This window comes from Myotis davidii, unplaced genomic scaffold (genome assembly GCF_000327345.1).
Source record: "Myotis davidii unplaced genomic scaffold, ASM32734v1 scaffold653, whole genome shotgun sequence".
In the NCBI taxonomy this organism is placed as follows: Eukaryota; Metazoa; Chordata; class Mammalia; order Chiroptera; family Vespertilionidae; genus Myotis; species Myotis davidii.
This window is the reverse complement of record NW_006285129.1, coordinates 1,080,659-1,104,257: the sequence shown is the minus strand read 5'-3', so window position 1 is coordinate 1,104,257 and position 23,599 is coordinate 1,080,659. Positions and strand designations below refer to the sequence as shown.

At 39.1% G+C, this 23,599-nt stretch overlaps 1 protein-coding gene across 4 annotated transcripts in view; it reads left to right on the top strand.

The window, feature by feature from the left end:
* Positions 1–693: 693 nt before the first annotated feature.
* The window catches only part of POGZ (pogo transposable element with ZNF domain), a 28,936-nt gene continuing 6,030 nt past the window's right edge, over positions 694–23,599 (top strand). The window contains exons 1-11 of one of the 4 annotated variants that reach the window (XM_015558763.1): positions 694–822; positions 1,797–1,955; positions 10,775–10,950; positions 11,862–11,970; positions 13,336–13,626; positions 13,735–13,926; positions 17,014–17,120; positions 18,168–18,505; positions 19,202–19,356; positions 22,149–22,249; positions 22,727–22,873. In XM_015558763.1, the coding sequence (XP_015414249.1) occupies positions 699–822; positions 1,797–1,955; positions 10,775–10,950; positions 11,862–11,970; positions 13,336–13,626; positions 13,735–13,926; positions 17,014–17,120; positions 18,168–18,505; positions 19,202–19,356; positions 22,149–22,249; positions 22,727–22,873 (1,899 nt within the window). In that variant the 5' untranslated portion in view covers positions 694–698. Of the gene's footprint in view, positions 823–1,796; positions 1,956–10,774; positions 10,951–11,861; positions 11,971–13,335; positions 13,627–13,707; positions 13,927–17,013; positions 17,121–18,167; positions 18,506–19,201; positions 19,357–22,148; positions 22,250–22,726; positions 22,874–23,599 lie in introns of those variants that run through there. The other 3 variants (XM_006755700.2, XM_006755702.2, XM_006755703.2) reach the window with 3 other exon arrangements.

Genomic DNA, 23,599 nt, shown 5'->3' with positions numbered 1-23,599 from the left:
AACATCGAGCAGTAATGCTACTCCCATTCCCAGTCAAAGAAATTGACCTTTAGTCAACTGGTATTGGAGGGCAGAATAGCAGTAGCTTTGTTTACATTGCAAAGATGTAGACTTTGTTTTTAAAAGAAACACATAGCTGATGCCTGGCCCAAGTGGCTCAGTGGTTGAGTGTCGACCTATGAACCAGGAGGTCACGGTTCGAATCCTAGTCAGGGCACATGCCCAGGTTGTGGGCTCAATCCCCAGTAGGGGATGTGTAGGAGGCAGCCGATGAATGATTCTCTCTCGTCATTGATGTTTCTCTTTCTCTCTCTCTTCCCCCCCCCTCCATGAAATCAATAAAAATATATTTACAAAAATTTAAAAGAAGCACATAGCTGACTTCAAAACTATGGGGGAGTACTAGACAGTAGTAGGGCTGGGACTAGTGTGAGAGAAATGAGAGTCTCATCTTGGGTGCAAAATTTAAGAGGTTGCAAAAAGGCTCAGTAATAAAGAAAATAGTATTTAATGTATAATAATTTTGGACCCTTGGAAATAGGGGAGGTTAGAGGACATGGTAGAGGGTAGTACAAGGGGATAGGTTACCAATGGATTCAACAGTCAGGTTCAGTGTTTTGTATAAAACACTTTTTTTCCATTCTGAGGTCAATATCTTATTTTATTTCTTTTTTTTTTTTTTTTTTTTTTTTTGTAGCATGGCGGACACCGACCTGTTTATGGAATGTGAGGAGGAGGAGCTGGAGCCATGGCAGAAAATCAGTGATGTCATTGAGGATTCTGTAGTTGAAGATTATAATTCAGTGGATAAAACTACTACAGGTAACAAAAACTCTTTGATCTTACATTGCTTAAGTTGACTAAGTGAAGGACATTTTTGTTAAGAAAGTGTGAAGTGGGGAAGGCGTCCAGGGACGCCTCATTGTGGCTACCTTTATTTTCCAGTGTCTAATTTGTATGTGCCTCTGTTTCCTCATACATAAAGTTAGACACACTGTATTGAATTCATTAAAAACATGGAGAGTTGTATTAACCAATATTTACCAAACATCTAGCAATCCTTTTACCAAATGATGTATAAGTAAGAATGCAACATTGATGATGTATGTCAGTGCCCATTTATGCATGCAGTCCAAAAACAAGTTCGCATAGTCTTGGCTTTTTTTTCTTTTACTTGAATTTAGTTTCATTTGTGAGATGAGCAGAATTTGCTTTGTATCTGCCTTCAAGGACAGTTTACAAACTTCGGCTTATTAGCTTCTCTTTCAAAAAGGTGATGTTGAAGGGTCAAGTTTTAGCTCTGAATTCAGAAAGTGGATGGTAGTCCTCCCCCTACCTCCCCTGCCAAATTGTGCCTGTTGCTCTCTTTATTTTTCTCTTCCTTGCCTTGAGAACTGAAGATAGCATTGATTTGGGCTGAAACAGGACACAGTTTAGCATCTTGTGGATGACTTACTGTGCATGGTCATGAATACTGGTTGTGGTGCTAATAAAGCTTTAACGTCCCTAGAGGTTTGCTTGACCTGTATAAGCAACACAGTAAAATCCCGGCTCAGTGAGCTTGTGATTTAACTTCATTAATTAGGAAATGAGATGCAGAAAAGGTGGCATTGTGTTTAATTGGTGGAGTGAGGGACAAATAGGAGGAGAAATAGATCAACAGTTGGATTTACAAATAATGCAGGAAAACTTTTGGCATAGAGACCTGCAGTAAGATGAAAGGGGAGGATTAGAACAGTATCCTTTAGTGTCAACTGTCCCTGCCTTCAAGTGACTGTGCCTCCCCTTCCCCACAGTTTCTGTGAGCCAGCAGCCAGTGTCAGCTCCAGTGCCCATCGCTGCCCATGCTTCTGTTGCTGGGCACCTCCCTACATCCACCACCGTTAGTAGCAGCGGGGCACAGAACAGCGACAGTACAAAGAAGACTCTTGTCACACTAATTGCCAACAACAATGGTAAGTGGGATTATTGGGAAATTCTTCCTGGGTTAGAGGGAAGAGAGAATGTGAAAAGTCTTAGGAACAGCTAGCTGTACCTGTTTAGCTTTGCTTTGGGTACTGATGTGGTGCTAGTCGTTGGAGAGTGAATTTAGTAATGATTTTCTGTTGGGGAAGTGATTCAGAAGGTGGTGCTGTTCCTTCTGAGTTAGTGCTGAACTGATGATGGTGTTTGAAGTCCGAGTGCAGCGGATTGTTGCTGCTGATAATTTCTAGGAGAAAGAATGTAAACCCCAAATTTGTAACTATTGAAGAGATCTGGGTTGAGTTTTTGTTGTTGCTATGGTTTGATTGTTTGTTGTTGTTTTTTAATGAGAAGAGTCCCGCTAGTTTGTTACGAATCCTCCCAGAGCCCATTTGTTTCGTCTTTTTCTCTGGTAGATTCATTTGGTTATTGGGTCCTGGGTATGGAAAATAGGATAGGGCTGTTGTCCACCTGAAGGAAATGGTGAAAGAGTAGTGTTTTTAGTATATTTATTAACTAGAGAGACTATACAGTGTTGGTTTTTATATCATGTCTGATAACTATTTCTACACTCTGAAGATGAGTTATTGGCAAGTTATAGCTCAAGATTAAAAACTAGAATAAGCATCTTCATAGAAGCACTGCATTGCTGGAAAGGACTTTATTCTTTTTATTTTTTATTGTTTAAAGTATTACATATATCTCCTTTTCCCCTCATCTACCCCTCCTCAGCCACTCCCACCCCCCAGGACAAGCCCCCACCACTCCAGTGTCCATATCCATTCGTTATGTTAATATGCAAGGACTTTATTCTTAATTATTTTATTTAAAAATTAAATAGCTTTATTCATACGAGAATAATATGTGCATTATAGAAAAAGTAGGCAGAAAAAAATAAAGGAAGAAAAATTTTAAAACTATAATCCCACTTTCTGGATATAGCAATTTGTAACTGTTTTTCTATATATATATGTACTTTTGTATACTTCCATATGCTATATTTAGTGATTTACTTTTTTACAAAAATGGAACATACAGACTGTATATTACTCTTTGCCTGCTTTTTTTTTCTTCAATATGTAATAAATGTCTTCTCACTTTACTAAATATTTATCTGACATATTTTTGATGACTATTTCCCTTTGCTTGGTTAACTTTTATTAACAGTAGGTTGTAAGAGTATATATTGTTCTTTTAAAGAGCTATTGAACATCTCTGTCTTTCTATTCTCAAATCGTTAGTTCTGAGAATATAGAACTAAATGTCAAAGATCATCACAGTTTTAAGGATTTTGGTCAATTGTTTTTCCTGGATTGGAAATGTTGTGTCAGTTTATATTTCCATTAGAAGTGCATATAGCGTTCTTACTTTTGAATATAACCATTTATTTCCCTAATACTTATTACAGTTTCAATTTTTTGTGATTACAAATGACTGTGGTGAACATTCTCAGGCATTATATCACTATATAAGCATATCTGCAGTATAAAGTGAGATTGCTATATCGGGCATTTCAAATTTGATGGACAGTGTCAAATTGCCCTAATTGGTGGCTTTAAGAAAGTGCCCACCAGTAGCTCTTTCCCCATATGATTGCCAACTTTAAGTATTATTGAACTGAAATCTTTATCATTTCCATAGGTATTTTTCAATCTTAGGGTACTGAAAATTTATTTTTATCATGTGGAAAATCCATTGCATTTTTTTCCAACTTATATATAGGGATTCTCAAATAAAGATGAGGAACCATTACCTAGAAAATGCTCTCATTTTTACAGATGTGGAAACCAAGGCCTATAGTCTAAATCAGCGGTCGCCAACCTTTCGGACCTCACGGACCACCGGTTGGCAACCTCTGGTCTAAATAATTTGCTTAAGGTCAAATAGTTGGTAAGTGACTAAACTAGATTTGAATTATCTAGATTTCAAAGCCTGTGGCCTTTCCACTATATTTTACTGCTTTTCTTGGTTTCTCTCAAAATAGTTGTCAAAGTTCTGTTAGTAATCAGTTTAGCTAAACTTTACTTTCATCCGAGGGTTCCAAGGCATCTCATAACCTAGTCTCCTTGACTCCTTGAGTGGACTCCATTCTGAGCCCACCTAGGGCCTGTGTACAAAATTATAAATATACAATGTATATAAGTTGATTTTATTTATTTCAGAAACCTCTAGTATTATAAATAAAATAATCCAAGTTCATGGTTTTAAAAAAATGGGTATAGACGAGAAACCACAGTTACATATATCTGTGTATTCTTCCAAAACCTGTTCATGAGTGGATAAGCGCTCATTAATAGGTCCAATTTGTCTTTCCTTTTTTCTGTAACTTTTTTATCAGATACTCTTGGAATGGTAGCATGAGTGTAGGGATTAGACACCACAATAGGGTGGATAAAAAATATTCCCTCCTAACAACCCAGTTCCCATTAGCCTTTAGCTTAATTATATTGGTGTATTGTCTACTATTACATTGTTAACATAGCAAGGGAGAATAACTTTTAAGCAATTTAATATTGTTTCACTTAGTGCACTAGGTTCTTTGGAAAGCTAAAAAATGGCTTTGTTTTCCTACTCTGCACCCTCCTTTTAAACCAGTTTTAAAACCATTCTGGCTCCTAGTTATCAATGGCCACCTTCCCCAGTAATTACATTTTAAAAGACTGTCCCTTTGGGGGAGCATTGATTGACCTTTATAATTTACCTGTTTCTCTTATTTTCCTTGCCCTCTCTTCATAAAGAAGCATTTACTTGACTGTTGATTTTAAGAAACATTTAATATATATGTGGGAGGGAAGCCAGGGTTTGGAAACGAGTAGGGACACATTAATAATGTTTATGATGCTCTAGTCCTAAACTGGGTTGTTTGTTTTAACATTATACTTTATAACCTAAATTTATGTAATATTAGAGGCCCGATGCACGAAATTTGTGCAAGGGGCTCAGCCCTTGCAGCCCCGGTTTTGTCTGGAAGGACCTCTGAAAGGTCATTCGGCTCTCTGGTCTAATTAGCATATTACTTATATTATTATAGATTTTATGTGGATCAAATGTTAAAATATAATTAAAATAAAGATTTTTTTTTTGTTAATCTTCACCCTAAGATATTTTTTCTTTTTTTAATATGTTTTTATTGATTTCAGAAGAGAGGAAGGGAGAGGGAGAGAGAGATAGAAACATCAATGATGTGAGGGAGCCATTGACCTTCCGTTTCATAGATCGATGCTCAACACTGAGCCATGCTGGCCGGGCTCTCTGATTGCTGCTTTGATGTGCCCTGACCAGGAATCAAACTGGCAACCTTGTTGTAACAAGAGGACATTCTAAGCAACTGAGCTATTCAGCCAGGACAGCTTTCTTTATAGCAGTAGGGTTTGTGCAGATTTTATGAGAACCATGCCTGTCCTTTGAGACTTGCAAATACTGGTTAATTTCACATAAATGCAAAACATTTGCATCCTGTATTTAGTTGGAATGTTGAGTTCAGTCATCATCTTAAGAATTTTTAGGCTTAAATAAATAACAGTTTATTTTCTTTAACTCTAGCAGTGAAAATAATAAATAGAAAATACATGATTTTGTTTAGCCAATATTTTTTCAACTTTAAATTGGGAAGGCATAAAAGAGATAGATGTGGAATCTGGATTAAAAGAGACTTAAGGCTTATGTCCATTAGTTACACTTTCTGTGAACCCTTTTGTAACCTGATTCAAACAAACTTTTTAAAAATTACAATCATCAATTTGTAGTCTGACTTGGTATTTGATATTAAAGTATTATATATTTAACTTTAGTATAATCGACATATAATTGCAACATATTTAAAATGTACATCATGGTGATTAGACATATATTTGTGAAAGGATTTCCACTATCTAGTTAATTAACACATCCATCACTTCATATATTTATCTTTTGGAGGAAAAGGAGTGAGAACATTTAAGTTCTACTCTAAGCAGATTTCAATTATATTTATCGACTATAGTCACAGACTTACATTTTTTGGAGTGATAATGGTGTTGATATTCACTCTTTTTTAAGTTCTCTTTTAAAGTTATTATCTATATATATGAAAGGCTAAAGGTCCGTCCTTCCCTCCAACTGGTAGCTATGACACACACTGACCACCAGGAGAAGACACTCAATGCAGGAGCTGCCGAGCTGCAGTGACTTGGCAGCTGTGGTTCTTGGGTGACACACCTGGAACCAGAGAGGAGGGAGCCCAGTTCTGGGGTACCTCACCTGAGAATCGCCCTCTCAAAATCCAGGACCCCTCAGGGGATGTCGGAGAGCTGGTTTCGGCCCAGTCCCCACAGGCCCGGCCGAGGGACCCCACTGGTGCACGAATCCATGCACAGGGCCTCAAGTATAGATATATAAAAGGCTAAGTTGACTCGCACATGTGCGATGCATATAAAGCTGAAGCGGGAATTTCGGACTGGAACACGCAGTGTTCCCCTGGGCAGAATGGCTCCCGGGTTCTTTGTCCGTCGGAGTCGAAGAATGAATCCACGGACAGAAGATGGTATAGCAAAGGTGGAAATTTATTGAAGACCAAGTACAGATTCCCACGTGGGGAAGGGGAAAGAATTTCACAGCACAGTCCCGCATGTGGGAATGGGGAAAGGGTCCCACTGAGTTCCCTTTTCCTGTGCCTTGATATCCTTTCTGATTGGTCACTATTTCCTTAGACTGGTTACTATAGTAACTTTTGAGCTAAAAGGTCAAATTTCACATGGGACATGTGAGATTTTCCTCCCCTTCTCCCTTGGTGTTTTCCTACCCCCTCTAGGCCTTCTCCTTCTGGATGAAGGGCTTTCTTCCCTTTATTCTGTAAATATAGACCTTCTGCTGTTTCCAGCTCCCTCGGTCTATGGAAATGTACTTGTTGCAGCTTTTTAGCCCCCTATTCTATGGAAATACACCTTCTGCTGCTCTGCAGCTCTGTGCTTCTTCCATGGTCCCTTTAATTTCTAAAATTTCCTAAACCTGTCTTTTCACCCCTAAAAACTTCTGTTTCAAAGCTCTCGCTGGCACCAATTGCATGCGTGCGTTTCAATCTGTCATTGTCGATCGTAAATTTGGTTGTTTTTGTTGACATTCTGAAGCTGAAAGAAAGCCGCGTCCTCCTCGACAGAATATGTCTGAAGACCAACCATTGCCACAACGTATCTCTGAAGCCGAAAGAAGCCGGCGTCGTAGACAGAATATGTCTGAAGAACAACGGTTGGCACAGCGTATCCTTGATGCTGAAAGAATGCGACGTCGGCGACAGAATATGACTGAAGAGGAACGATTGGCACACCGTATCACTGCAGCTGAAAGAAAGCGACTTCGTCGACAGAATATGTCTGCAGAAGAGCGATTGGCACAGCGTATCTCTGAAGCCGAAAGAAGCCGGCGGCGTCGACAGAATATGTCTGAAGAACAGCTATTGGCACAACGTACCTATGAAGCCGAAAGAAAGCGACGTCGACGACAGAAAATGTATGAAAAACGGTCATCGACAAGTACTACCAATACTGGTAGGAACTGCCTTCATAGCGAAAATGAAGTAAATGAGGATGCAGTTATCGAACACAGTTGTGATGGAATGTAACACGTGGTGTTACATGTCAGTTTTACCTATCCCTAAATTTCTCCGATGAAATGGAGTTATATGTTGCTTTCTCTCCAGTTCGAAGAGCGTGTGATGTTAAAATTAAAGTTGTAAATACAGCATCACAAGGGAAGTTAGTCAAGCACTCTGAAAGTGTTTCTACTCTTAATGTGGTATACAGGGAGATATTAGAATAAGTTTAATCAATTTATCAGTCACTGTTTTTATCGATGTTGTTTTTATATCATGTTTTTGTTTTTATATCATCTTTTTGTTTTCATATGTCTTTGTTGTTATTGTTTATTTATGAATTGATTTATAATTTTCATGTACATTTTACTAATTTTATTTTTTCTACATAATTTTATTGATCACTGTTAAATAAAATATTACTTTTCATTTGCTTCAATTCATGTCTTCTTGATCAGTTCTTTGTTTTCCCTTCCAAAAATGTCATATGCCACACCTGAGGCAATGAAGAATTTTTAAACAACACAGCTAAGAACTTGAACATTCATTCACTTGCAGTTAACCTATATGCTTGTTACATGGCAGTAGGGCTCCTGGGGATTTAGTCATCCTGTTATAAGTTTTTGGAAAACATACATCGTAACCTTTATTCATCTTCAACTCATAGGCTCTGTTGCATCTGGAAAAGCCTGGTGACATGCCCATGAGCACTGCACTCCGGCCACCAATAACCGCATGGCCGATGGTAGCTCACACGGACTCCTCCGTCATTTGCCAACGGAAAAGCACTGATTTTCTTTCAATAATGACATTTCTATTGTAGAAAAAGGGTGAATAGCGATATTAAAATATTTCTTCTACAGTAGGTCCTTGGGTTACATCAGAGACCTGTTCCTACGGCGCCATGTAATGCAATTTTCGCCGTAAGTCAGAACGCACCTACATAAGCACCTACGTCACTCACATGGAGCACATACACAGCAGTAATGAAGTGAAACAGTAAAAAAATTTAAAAGAAAGATAATTCCTGACCTTTACTTGTGGTAAATAAATAATTAAATTCATAAAGCACATATGTACATACATTGAAATGATGGAACTTTTTTTTTTTATAAATAAATGGGAGATGGCGACGTAACCATGAAAAGACATACGTCAAGTCCGACATAACCTGAGGATGGTCTGTAATTAATTTTCTTTCAATGTGCACGAATCCGTGCATCGGGCCACTAGTATTGAAATATTTATAGGTGACATGATATGATCTAGAACTTGTTTCAGAATAATATGGGCACCAGTAAGTGGGTGGAAGGTATAGATGAAACATGATTGGCTAATCATTGAAACTCAGTGATGGTACATGGGGTTCATTATAGTGTTCTATTTTTATATGTATTTTAACTTTCCCATAATCAAAACATTTAAATTTAAAATACATACAGTCAGTAAGTTGCCAGTATAGTTATAGATATAACTTGTTGGAATTTTCTATCTGTCAACCTCTATAATCACTACTCTGCTGGCCTAGTGATTGTCAGGGTCTAGTCCACTACTGGGCTCTCAGTTTCTCGGAGACTGGGACAAACCACTGTTGGCCCATTAATAGCTGCCTGTATACCCACTCTGCTGGTTTTGCTCTGTAGCTAACTGCAGTGACCCCATTTGCCAAGTTGAATATACAGTTCAGAGGAGTCCATCTTATTCTGGCGATTTGAGGTAAAAAAGTTGAGGCAATATTTTGCTTTTATCTTTGATTTAGGTATATTGGCTCTCCCAAATTTTCTATCTGGTTTTAGACTATTATAAATTAGAAAATATAGTATTGAGAATTGTTAGCCAAATGTAGTTATATAGAGAACTTAAAAACATTTACAAAATTGCTTTTCTCACAAATGAAAAAGAATGTAAAATATTTCAATAACAATTAGCCCAGTTTATTATTATGTGTTTATTAATATTTATTCATGAATGAATCATTATCTTATTAAGTCAACATTTTTACTTAATGTTGTTTAGTTTTTGACCAGGTCTTTTGTTTATCAGTCTTTTTTTTTTTTTTAATTTATTTTATTGACTTTTTACAGAGAAGAGGGAGAGGGATAGAGAGTTAGAAACATCAATGAGAGAAGAGAGATCGATCAGCTGCCTCCTGCACACCCCCCAGTGGGGATGTGCCCACAACCAAGATACATGCCCTTGACCGGAATCGAACCTGGGACCCTTGAGTCCACAGGCCGACGCTCTATCCACTGAGCCAAACCGGTTCGGCTGTTTATCAGTCTTGATGACATAGAGCGAAAGAAGGCAGCCTATCAACCTCTGCTTCCATACCTAAGACCATGGTTGTTCAGAAAGTCTTTTTGCATTTCTGAAATTTGACTCACTAGGAAGAGATGCCATTCTTTTCTCTTTGTTTAAAAAATATATTTTTATTGATTTCAGAGAAGAAGGGAGGGAGGGAGAGAGAGATAGAGAAAAAAAACATCAGTGATGAGAGAGAATCATTGTTTGGCTGCCTCCTGTGCACCCCACATTGAGGATTAAGCCCGAGACCCAGACATGCCCTGATCGGGGAATTAAACCATGACCTCTTGGTTCATAAGTTGATGCTCAACCCCTGAGCCACACCGGCCGGGTGAGATGCCATTCTTTAAAGTCTCTGTACTTGCTGAGTTAATGCTTATTTGATGAATATTCCTCTTATTAAAAAAAACTTAGGTAGTAGGGGCGGGCTAGAAGGGATCAATGGGGGGAAGAAGGAATATATGTAATACTTCCAACAATTTTTTTTTAAAATAAGGTGGGTTAGCAGCAAATTACATTCTGACAAAATAGGTGTTACTGGTTAAAATATGGTGTTCTTGGTTTTTGTTTTAAGAAAAGCATGTTATTTTATTTGTATGAAAAACATGTTATTTTGTTTCGCTGATTTGGTAGGGGGAGATTGTGTTGTCACTTAATGAGTCAAAGCGATAGACATACAGAAGTCATAATGTGTTGAGACATCTCTAGTTAAGATATATACTGTAGATGTTAGTGAACTTCCCCTATCTACTTGTTTTTTCTGTTAGTTTTAGATTTGGGTTAAGCTTAAATTTTTGGTGAGTTTGGTGACATTAAACCTGAACTGAGTGACAATCTTGGATATTTTGATATCTAGGACGCCATTATCTAAAATCATAATGTTATAAGATGTGGGTTTGTTTTCTATTACATTCATATTTTTCCCTCCTTTTTACACTTTAGCTGGCAATTCTTTGGTCCAACAAGGTGGACAGCCGCTCATCCTAACCCAGAATCCAGCCCCAGGTCTGGGCACAATGGTTAGTCAACCAGTATTGAGGCCTGTCCAGGTCATGCAGAATGCCAATCATGTGACTAGTTCTCCTGTGGCCTCACAACCAATATTCATCACTACTCAGGTGAGTAGGGACTCTGAATTCTGGGACTGGTAGAGAGGAAAGACCATGTGAACTTTTGGAGGCTCTACCTTAGGTCTTTAGCATCATTAGAAATGGTCCTAAGTCCTGTTTTTTGACCTGGCTTTCTCATTTGCTGTTTTGTAATATGGTGCTGACTTTTATAAAAAGCCTAACATAGCTTACAGCTGGTTAATTTCCACTTCATACTCCTTAGAGGGCTATTAAGGCTGGGCAGAAATTAGTGGGAAATACTGGATTCAGAAACCTTAACACATGGCCCTCAAGGCTTCTTGCCCTTTACTTGGGCTGCTCTTAAAATGGGGTAAGTTGACTTTTGGAAGTCTATATGTGAAATTGGGGAAGTGCAGGCAGATCTTTGGAAGAGAAAAAGATGACTTACTTGATACGTAATGTGAATTGAAGTTGAAAGCCTGATGCCGGATATGGGATGTAAAGACAAATGCTTCTCTTTGCCTTTGATTTCCTGAGTTACAAACTCTTTTGTTAGAAATTTGCCAGGGATTAATGGCCTTTGGGAACAATTTCTTACACTTGTTTGTTGAATCCCTCTAGTGAATACTGTTAGTGTCTTTTTTTTTTCTTCTTCTATGCCTTTAGCAGTTTAGGAGCCAATCTTTGAATTTTTTTAAGCTGAGATTTTCTTAAGACAGGAAGTAGGTTTTCATTTTTGCTCATGTCTACCAAAGCTTATTCTTCAGTTTTGATATTTTGTCACTCAAAAGTTTGCCAATATTCCTAAGTTTCTCCATCTTAGTCATTTAAAAACTCGAACTCTAGAGAGAGAACTTTTAGGTAAGAGTGTGGGAATTTTTTTGGATTTAGGCCTTACTGCAATCTCTGCCAGTGTTAGCTAATCTCCATGTTAAAGATCATTTTGCTTTTTAATGCAGGGATTTCCTGTAAGAAATGTTCGGCCTGTACAAAATGCAATGAATCAGGTTGGGATTGTGCTGAACGTACAGCAAGGCCAAACGGTTAGACCAATTACACTAGTCCCAGGTAAGGAAAAATGATTGTCCATGTGGAATGAGCTTGCATCCTGCAGATTTGTTTTTATTGTCTCAAAATACTATAGGTCATTTAAAAGTGTATTTAAGGAAAATCTAAAAATATAAAAACCATATTGATTTAAGTCCATTTTTTAAAATGTTTCTAACCTTTGGCCAGGGTGGTGGTTTTATTTATTTTTCTTCTTAACTTTTTACCACCCATTATGAAGTAGTGAAATAGGGTTTATACAGTCATTTTTATGTTTCATGTTTTAGTCAGCTATGAAATTTGTTCTCCTGAAAAATTATTATTAACACAAACTCCTAATTCCATATTTTTTATAATTCTATTCACATACATGGTGGAATTATAAATTTTATTTTGCTTTAATTTTGTAGTATAAATTTTTGGATATAAATAAAACAAATGACATACCCTTTGAGGGTAAATATTGCCAATGATTAGTTCTTTATTTACTATCTAACTTTGCTATAATATAGGCCAACAAAGAATGTCTTAGTTGAGTTATTGTAAGGGTATTTCTGTAGCCTAAGTTTTTGTTGTTCTCAGAGCCCACAGAGTGTTTTTGGCCTTCAGTCTGTTCAGTTTATCCACTCTCTAGTTCTGATATTTCTTAAATATATGTCAGTGGAATTGTCTATGGCTGAGCCAGGAGAGTCTCATCTTTGGGACATCCTAATAGAGTGGCATAGTTGGTCTTCTATTTGAATTTATGTAAGAGAAAGGAAGACTCCTTTAGTATTCTGAAAAAGGAAGATTTTTTTTTCAGGACCAAGTCTGCCCTTGGGACCTATATGTATACCCATTCAGCCTCTCTGTACCCATTCTTTCTCTTCCAATACCAAGCCAAGTGGTAAAGTGTTTGGGGAGGAGTTAATAGGAATCCTCTTTCTTCAGTTTAATCTTTTTAGGGCTAATTACCTAGACTAATTTCTTTTATCAGTTTACCTTCTTAGATATTGGAATCTATGCTATTCTTTTCTTTTTTTTAATATATATTTTATTGATTTTTTACAGAGAGGAAGGGAGAGGGATAGAGAGTTAGAAACATCGATGAAAGAGAAACCTCGATCGGCTGCCTCCCACACACCCCCCACTGGGGATGTGCACACAATCTAGGTACATGCCCCTGACCGGAATCGAACCTGGGACCCCCGAGTCCGTAGGCCGACGCTCCATCCACTGAGCCAAACCGGTCAGGGCTATGCTATTCTTGGTAACCTCTGATGGTCACCTTTCAGTTTGGGAAAATGATCATTTTCTATTCCAGTATTTCCAGTAAAGATAGGAGCAATGTGTTAAAAGTAAGTTTATTGACCAAGATTTGGTACTTTCTTTGTCTCTCTTTTGAAGCTCCAGGTACCCAGTTTGTTAAGCCGACAGTTGGAGTCCCGCAAGTGTTCTCTCAGATGACCCCAGTGAGGCCAGGATCCACAATGCCTGTGCGGCCCACCACCAACACCTTCACCACCGTCATCCCAGCCACTCTCACCATTCGAAGCACCGTCCCACAGTCCCAGTCCCAGCAGACCAAGTCCACTCCCAGCACTTCCACCACTCCCACCGCCACACAGCCAACCTCACTGGGACAACTAGCTGTTCAGCCGCCAGGCCAAGCCAACCAGACCTCGAATCCCAAGCTAGGTGAGGTTTTGGAAGAGGAAATGGCAGAGCTGGGACGGGGTGGTGGGTGGAGAACAGATGATTATCACTTGGCCAACATAGCTCCCTCCTTCCCCTCTCCACCTGCAGTGAGCATTACCAGCTTTGTCACTGTGAAGCGACCTGGGGTTACAGGTGAAAATAGCAATGAAGTGGCCAAACTGGTGAATACCCTTAACACCATCCCTTCCCTGGGCCAGAGTCCCGGGCCAGTGGTGGTATCCAACAACAACTCTTCCCATGGCTCTCAGAGAACCAGCGGACCTGAGTCTTCAATGAAAGGTACAATAACCTGAAAGACTCTGAGCAGCCAGTTATTCAGAAACATTGATATGCTGTAACGGAACTCTACACTATGGAATAGAGAAATAAATGGAATTCAGTCACTGCAGTCTGTTCTCACAGAAGCTGAGCGTAGTAAGGGGACAGCCACTATGAGAAGTGTACCTGAATCAGCTTCAAGCAGTTCTGTAATTGTGCTTTGTGGATTAGTGACATGGATTGATTGATTGATCATATATGGGTGGGACAATCAAAAGATGGCTTCCTAGATGAGATGGATTTGTGAACAAGGTTTTAAAGTCAGGATTTGGTAGAGAGGTTTGCAGGTGAGGAAGGATATGAGCGTGAGAGTTTTTAATAGTATAAATTAACTTTTTCTGTAAATGACACTGTGCATTAGGCCTATGTCACAATTACTGAACTCTACCACTGTGGTGCAAAAACAGCCCCAGACAGAATGTAAGTGAGTGAGCATGACTCTGCTCAATCAAAACTATCCATGGACTCTGAATTTTTGAATTTCATATAATTTTCATGTGTCCAATGATCTTATTCTTTTTTTGCTTTTATTTCAACCATTTAAAAATGTAAAAACCTTTAACAAATGGTGTTGGGGGAAAACGAATATCCATATGCAAAAAAACGAAATTTGACCCTTATCATATATAAAAATTAACTCAGTGAATCAAAGACCTAAACATAGAGCTAAAACTATAAAACTCTTAGAAGAAAACAGGGGAAAGCTTCATGATATTTAATTTAGCAATAATTTCTTGCATATGATACCAAAAATACAGGCAACAAAAGAAAAAATAAATAAATAAAACTACATCAAAACTAAAATCTTCAGGGCAACAAAGGACTCTTACAAGTACCAGAAAGTCAAGCCACTTAATAGGAGAAAATATTTACAATCAAATAAGGGATTAATATCCAGAATAAATAAAGAACTTCAACAACTCCACACAAAAGAACAAACAGCCCAATTCAAAAATGGGTAAAGGTATTGAATAGACCTTTCTCCAAAGAAGATATACTATACAGATGGCCACTGAGCCCATGAAGCCCAATACTGAACCTCACTAGTAATTAGGGAAATATAAATCAAAACCACAATGAAATACTACTTTACAGCCATTAGGATGTTTGTTATCCAAAAATCAAAATAAGTCCTCGTGAAGATGTGGAAAAATTAGAACCATTGTGCAGTGCTGGTGGGAATGTAAAATAGCATGATTTTTACTATTGATATTGATAGTTACAAAAAAGAAAAAAAGGAATATAAAATTACCATATGAGCCCTGGCCAGGTAGCTCAGTTGGTTAGAGCGTCATCCTGATATGCCAAGATTTCAGGTTCCATCCCTGGCCAAGGCACATACAAGAATCAACCAATGAATGCCTAAGTAAGTAGAACAATAAATCAATGTTTCTCTCTCTTCCTGCCTCCCTCTAAAATCAATAAATAAAACTTTAAACAATTACCTTATGGGGAAATATACCTAAAGAATCTGAAAGCATGGATCCAAACTGACATTTCTGCATCCATCTTTATAGCAGCACTACTGACCTGGAGCACGGATTTGTGCACATTGAAAGGAAATTAGAAGAAAGATTCGTGCAGTAATGATGTTACTGCAAAAAATTACATGTAAAAATAGTATCCTGTATAATAAAAGCCTAATATGCTAAGTGTCCCGTAGTCCATTCAACCAATCGAAGCGTAATAAGCTAATGATAAGCTAAGGCCACTCAACTGCTCGCTATGACGTGCACTGACCACCAGGGGCAGATGCTCCAACCGGTAGGTTAGCTTGCTGCTGGGGTCCGGCTGATCGGGACTGAGCAAGACGGGCCGAACATGCCCTGGAGCCCTCCCGCAGTCCCTTCCTGGCTGGCCAATCCCCCGCATCCCTTCCTGGACACAATCATGCACCAGTGGGGTTCTTTGGCCTGGCCTGCACCCTCTTGTAATCTGTGAACCCTCGGAGGATGTCAGAGAGCCAGTTTCAGCCTTGATCCCGCAAGCCAGACCAAGGACCCCACTGGTGCACGAATTCGTGCACCGGGCCTCTAGTAGTAGTATAAAATTAAAACACGTGCGATTGGCACCAGCAAGAGCTTTATATGTATCACATATGTGTGAGTCAATGTTTATTTTTAAATTGCCAGTGCGCGTCATATGTACTAGCCAGTTGGTCTGACGGTTGATGAATAAATCGCGATGTGGATCACGTTGAATATCAACAAAACAACCAAATCCACGATTGACAATGACATACTGAAATGCGCGTGCGATTGGCGCCAGCGTGAGCATTATATATATTGCACATGCGCGAGTCAATGCCAGTGCGCATCATGTGTTCCAGACGGACAGTCGGTCACTTAGCCTTTTATATAGATAGATTATTAATAATAGCCAAGAGGTAGGAACATCTCAGATGTCCTTCAATCTATGAATGAATAAACAAAATGTGGTATATCTGTAAAATGGTATATTGTTCAGCCTTAAAAAGGAAGAAATTCTGACACATGCTACAACATTCATGAACCTTGAGAACATGATGTTAAATGAGTCAGTCACAAAAGGACAAGTACTGTATGATTCCACTTATGTGGCGTACCTAGAGTAGTCAGATTCATGGTGGTTGCCAGGGACGAGACAGAGTGGGGGATGGGCATTTAATGGGTATACAGATTTATTTTTGCAAGATGAAAAGACTTCTGGAGATTGCTTGCACAACATTGGGAATGTACTTAACACAACTGTACACTTAAGATTGCTTAAGAAATACATTTTATGTTATGTGTCTTTTACCATAAACAAGGGGAAAAAAATGTAAGTCATTCTTAGCTCATGGACCAAATAGAAACTGACAGCTGGCTGGATTTGGTCTACGAGCCCAGGTGTAATTTGCTGACCTATGGCCTAGAGTCAGAAGTAAAAGGAATGACACTCATGGTGATCTCTCATGCTTGCCTACCAACCTTGATATGCGTCTCGGGGAGTGTAACCGTTTCCCAAAAGGCCAGTAATATTTTCCAGTATCATCTTATTAAGCTTTTCAATGCTTCTCTCTTCTTCCAGTGACCTCTTCCATCCCCGCGTTTGATCTCCAAGATGGTGGCCGGAAAACGTGTCCACGGTGTAACGCTCAATTCCGTGTGACTGAAGCTTTGAGAGGTCACATGTGTGTAAGTGATTCACTTGTGATGGGATTCGATTTAAAGAGCTACCACTGTATGCTGCCTGTCGTAATGGGAGCTTGTGAAGTGGGGATTTTAAAATCACTTGGAAGCTTTTTAAAGTGCTGCTTTGTCTTTTGGACTGTTTAGAAGAGTTATATACTGTGGGATGTCATAGGATACATTTAATGTCCCTCAAATGAATCAGAACATATGCAACCTTCATTCCTTAGTTGTGCTAGATTTTGAAATTGCACAGGTCCAGTTTGTTAGATAACCAGAACTCAAACCAACTTGGCCTCAGTTCATTTTCGGCTTATGTGTCATTGATGAATCAGGAGCTGTTAAACCAGTTCCCATTTCTAATCTTTTTGGGTTTTTTGTATTGGTCCTGATGGAAAGGTCGGAACCTCTTCCTCCCAGAGAGCTCAGAACCAAGTTATGTTAGTGAGTGGTTAAAGGAGCTAAAGCAGGAAGAAGTACAAGATAAGGTGTTTGGAGTGGCATGTGGCTGTAAATACATATCTCTCTATATAAAAGCCTAAGTGACCGAACGACTGGTCGACTGGTCACTATTACGTGCACTGACCACCAGGGAGCAGACTCTCAACGCAGGAGCTACCCCCTGGTGGTCAGTGCACTCCCACAGAGGGAGCACCGCTCAGCTGACCGACAGGTGCCAGAGGCAGGGCTCGCAGCTGGCAAGCGCCACTATGGCAGCGCAAGCCTCTCCCAATCAGTACTGATGGGGCACGAGCCCGCAGCAGGCGCAGCAGGGCCGAGATGAGCGGGAGCAGCAGGCAGTGTTGGACTGCCGGTTTCGGCCCAACCCCCACAGGCCAGGCCGAAGGACCCCACCAGTGTACAAATCCGTGCACCAGGACTCAGGTACACTAGAAAAAGAGTGACACTGGGAAATGCTATAGAAATCTTGAGGTGAAAGCTGATTGAGACCCCCTAGAACCAAGCTTACCAATGACTGTTAGTGAAGTTGGGGAGTCATCACACCCTATGACCAGGATAACCAGAATGATCAGATGTCTTCTTTCTTTATAGTACTGCTGCCCAGAAATGGTTGACTTCCAGAAGAAAGGGAAGTCTCCGGATTCAGAACCCAATGTCCCATCAGCAGCAAAGCCCTCATCCCCTGAGAAAACAGTTCCTGTTGCTTCCACACCCTCTTCAACACCAATTCCTGCTCTGTCACCACCTACCAAAGTACCAGAGCCAAATGAGAGCATGGGTGATGCTGTCCAGACCAAGCTCATTATGCTAGTAGATGACTTCTACTATGGACGGGATGGTGGCAAAGTAGCCCAACTCACAAACTTCCCTAAGGTCGCTACATCCTTCCGATGTCCACATTGTACCAAAAGGCTAAAAAACAACATTCGGTAAGTGTTAAAGAGCATTGGATGTTACCTTGGACGAGACAAGACTGAAATTTTCTTATATGTTTAAGTCTTTCTCTTTGGAGAATTGTCCTATTATCCAGTCTTGGCTAAGGATTAGCATTAAATCAAGAGCTAATCCAATAGAACAGTGGTTCTCAGTCTGTGGGTTGCGACCCCTTTGGGAGTCGAACGACCCTTTCACAGGGGTCGCCTAAGACCATCGGAAAACACATAAATAATTACATATTGTTTTGTGATTAATCACTATGCTTTAATTATGTTCAATTTGTAACAATGAAAATACATCCTGCGTATCAGATATTTACATGACGATTCATAACAGTAGCAAAATTACAGTTATGAAATAGCAACGAAAATAATTTTATGGTTGGGGGTCACCACAACATGAAGAACTGTATTAAAGGGTCGCGGCATTAAGAAGGTTGAGAACCACTGCTATAGAAGGACATATTGTGGTAATAAATAAAAGATAACTGGGAGACCAATTAAAAGATAAGGGAGACAAGTGTGTCTCCTTCCACAGAAGTCTTAATTTCAAGAACCCTTTTCTGGGTTAACAGAGGAAGTGGAAGGAGGAGGAGCAGGTAATATCTGTTCTTTGATTCTGCTGTTCCATGTCTCCAGGGTTACTGGTTTTAAATGTTTTCTGTACTTTCCCTTTGCGCTGTACTACAGATTCATGAACCATATGAAACACCATGTAGAACTCGACCAGCAGAATGGTGAAGTGGATGGTCATACTATCTGCCAACACTGTTATCGCCAGTTTTCCACTCCCTTCCAGCTCCAGTGCCACTTGGAAAATGTTCATAGTCCTTATGAATCAACTAGTAAGTTTGGAAACTCTTAAATCCTAAGGATATACTTAGCTCTTTATCATTGAACTAGAGGCCTGATGCACGAAATTCGTGCAAGGGACTCTGCCCTCGCTGCCCCAGCTTCGTCCAGAACAGCGGTTCTCAATCTGTGGGTCGCGACCCCTTTGGCAGTCGAACGACCCTTTCACAGGGGTTGCCTAAGACCATCCTGCATATCAGATATTTACATGACGATTCATAACAGTAGCAACATTACAGTTATGAAGTAGCAACGAAAATAATTTTATGGTTGGGTCACAACATGAGGAACTGTATTTGAAGGGCCAGAATGTTGAGAACCACTGATCCAGAAGGTTGTCCAGATGTTCTCCTGTTCGGCCGTCTGGTCTAACTAGCATATTATGCTTTTAGTATTATAGATGGCACTAGGGGGAGCTGGTTATATTTATATGTGGGTGACAGTGTAGAGGAAGTTCTTTGCATATTCGTAGTCATTTCCTTATTTCACTTGCTCTGTTTTCTTTCAAGCCTGAGTTAGGTTCTTTTCAGCATGAATTGAGTTCAGTGCTAGATCCTGAATTAGGGGCTTTGGCTTAGGACCACTGGAGAGACATAATGTAGTGGGTTTATTTTATAGAAGGAGCATCTATATTTGAACCTTCGTTTTAGTTTGTCCCCTGGTAGATTGTATGGAGGATAAAAAATAATGTTTATTATAAAGCACTTTACAATTGAGACAGTGCTTTAAAAAAATTTAGTTATTTACTGAACACCGTACACCTCAGTAAGGTGCCATTGTAAGAATTTGATCCCAGTCTTCTAGAATATTTCCTGTGTCCTTTAAGGGATTTCTAGTTTTGTTGAAGATATAAAAATTATGTAAATATAGGGAAATGTGAGAACAACATAGTATGTTTATTATAAATATGTGTTATATGTTTCACCAAAAGTAAGTGAAATAGATCAGAGAAGGAAACAGATAGATCCTTATGGTCAGATCACAGAAAGTCATGCTTAAGTTTTTGGGGCCTTTAAATACAAGAAGAATTTAAATTGCTGGTAATTAGTAAGGAAAGCTTTTACGTGCTGGGAAAAGGGAGCAAAGGCATAAAGACCAGAAATATGCATAAGATCTGGAAGCTTTTGCTAAAAACCTTGACTTAAATAATTGAACAGTAAGGACATCCTTTCCATCATTTTAACTCAGAGAACTTCAAGCCCAGAACTGCAGTGTTCTGCTTCTTAACATTTCTCTTGTCTCTGGCTGTGTTAGTCTCAGGTGTTTCATTCAGACACACAATTGTGCTGATGAGGAAGAAACCATATCTTCCTGTGTCTTCCCTGAATCTATGTCTTACAAGGCAGAATTGCTTTCCCTTATATCTCCTTGTCCTTGGTCATATTTGCAAGGGGGATGGGATTGCCATGAGTGGCTTAGATTAGTACTGGTCAAAGAAATATAATGTGAGCAACACATATAATTTAATTTTTTAAATAGCTGTGTTAAATAGTTTTAAAAACCTAAAATTAATTTTAATAGTATATTTTATTTAACTCATATCTAAAATAGTTATTTTAGCATGTAATCACAATTTTAAAATTAATAAGATATTTAACTTTTTTCCCATTAAAGAACAGATTTTTAATATTTCGATAAGTTTGCATGATGACAGGTGATTGCTAGACTTAGTGTGATGATCATATTGTAAGGTACATAAATGTTGAATCACTATATGATACACCTGAAACTAATATTGTATACCTAGTATACTTACATTTAAAAAAAAGAAAGAAAGAAAAGAAAAATAGCCCTGGCTGGTGTGGAATTGCAGCCTTATAAGCTTGACAAAATGGGCAATTGCAAAGTTATCTTAAATTTGTTATTACTATAATAACTCATAACAAGGCAAGAACTGTTAATGAGTCTTGGTTTTTTTAGGACAAATTCTTATTTGTACTGATTTAAGATATTCAATAAATGTTCGTTGAATCATTCATAGGAGATAATCATTGTCTAACCTTGAGAAAAATAATTAAGTAAAGTAGTATTCTGAAAGAACTGATTTGGTAATGATATGCAGAAATAGATCTTGTATTTGTTGGTGAAGTAGAAGGAACTGGAATTTAGCTGATCAGCGTAGGAAATCATTGGGCTTCTACCAAGTTTTTGCCTGTGAGATTGGAGACGTGACAAGATGCATTTTGAAATAATGATGAAAACACAAGTATAGAGTCAGAGATGGTGCCTAAATTTTTTAAAAATATGTTTTTATTGATTTCCGAGAGGAAGGGAGAAGGAGAAAGACAAAAACATCAATAATGTGAAAGAATCATTGATCAGCTGCCTCCTGCACACCTCCTACTGGGGATCGAGCCTGCAACCTAGGCATGTGCCCCTTGACCGGAATCGAACCTGGGATTCTCAGTCCACAGGCCGATGCTTTGTCCTCTAAGCCAAACCAGCCAGGGCCTAAATTTTGAGCTGAGGAAGAGGTGGGTAGTGAGAAGGGCAACAGAGGGAAGCTGCAGAATGCTGCTCTAAGTTAGAGTTGATGGTAGAATGTCCAATTAAAAAGGTCTTGCAGATAATTCAAAGTCTAGAATGGAGCTTTGGTAAGAAGTCTGAGCTAGAGATATGGTTAGTTTTATCAGCAACACATACATTAAGATGGAACCATTTTAAAGAAAGAGACAATGATTTTCTAACTATGGAAAAAGGAAGATGCAGAATTCAAAATAGAATAAGCCAGGAGGACTTTGTTCTTATTTTCAGGTGAATTTATTGACTATTTTTCTTCTTACAGCCAAGTGCAAGATCTGTGAGTGGGCATTTGAGAGTGAGCCACTGTTTCTGCAGCATATGAAGGATACTCATAAGCCTGGAGAGATGCCTTATGTTTGCCAGGTATTATCTTTCTCCCTAGAGAGTTTTAACCATTTTGCTCTCAGGCTAAATATAAAGAATTCACTCATGACCAGTGCTGACTACCCACCACACACACACAGTTTTAGGAACATTGCGAGATGCAGAAGAAATAGTAAACACAGGTTCTGTTTTCAGGATTCTTCATGCAGGAGAAAAACATAAAGGAACATACACATGTACTGAGTGAGTGTCTGGTACTGAACTTGCCCTTTGGAGACTATCAGAGAAGACTTTGCTCTTCTTAGTCAAAGAACACGAATTGTTCTCAGACTTTCTTGGCCTTCCTCATTTTTATCTTAATTCACCGCTGAATTTATCACAGAGTCGGAAATATGATTTGATCTATACATTTAAGGAATTTTATTTTCATACTTTAACGTTTTTGTTGCTACCTCTTTTTTGAGACCCCAGTCATTTGCTTCATTCTTAGCTTACTCTCCCTCTTGTGTGACGCAGGTGTGTCAGTATCGCTCCTCGCTCTACTCTGAGGTAGATGTCCATTTTCGGATGATTCATGAGGATACTCGGCATCTGCTGTGCCCATACTGCCTGAAGGTCTTCAAAAATGGCAACGCATTCCAACAGCATTACATGAGGCACCAGGTACCTGACACCAAGCAATTGCCAAATTCTTATTTTTAAAATGTATGGATGCTAGGGCCCGAGCTGAGCTAGACAAATAATTTTGATAGAAAAGAACGTATATGTGTTTGTAAGTTTTTTGAATTTCATTTGTCTACATTGCACCGGGCTTAGGTATTAAGCAGTTTACTGGCAAACAAGATAACTAAACAGTACAATAAAGCATGAAAAATGTCGTGTTAGAGGAGATACAGAACACAGAAAAGAATGTACCTATTCTGAAAGTCTCAGTATGCTTCTAGGAGAAGGGTGTGCAAGACCTGAAGGCTGAGGAAGGGTGAGCAGGGGAAGTGGAATTGAACAGTGGGCTCAGAGGCACAGAGCCAAAGTGTGGAGGCTCAGGGAACTGAAAGAAGTTCAGTGTGAAGTGTAGGGACACAGGTTGGCAGTAGGGAACAGATAGGTTATAGAGAATCTGGTAAGCCATGAAAGGGAATTTCAACATGAAAATAAGTCATTGAGAAGCTATCAGAGAGGTTTTAAGTCCTGGACTGCTGTGCTTAATGTTCACACGTGTGTACAAACATGCCAACACTCTCACTTGTAAATACCGTGTTAGACCCGTACATTCATTTGCACAGCAGTGACTGCTGACAATCCACCACAAGTGTGTTTTCAAGCGGCAGCATGGAGATTATCACTGGTAACCCAGCTGACGTCACACAGCCTCCTGTCCTAGGGAAGAAA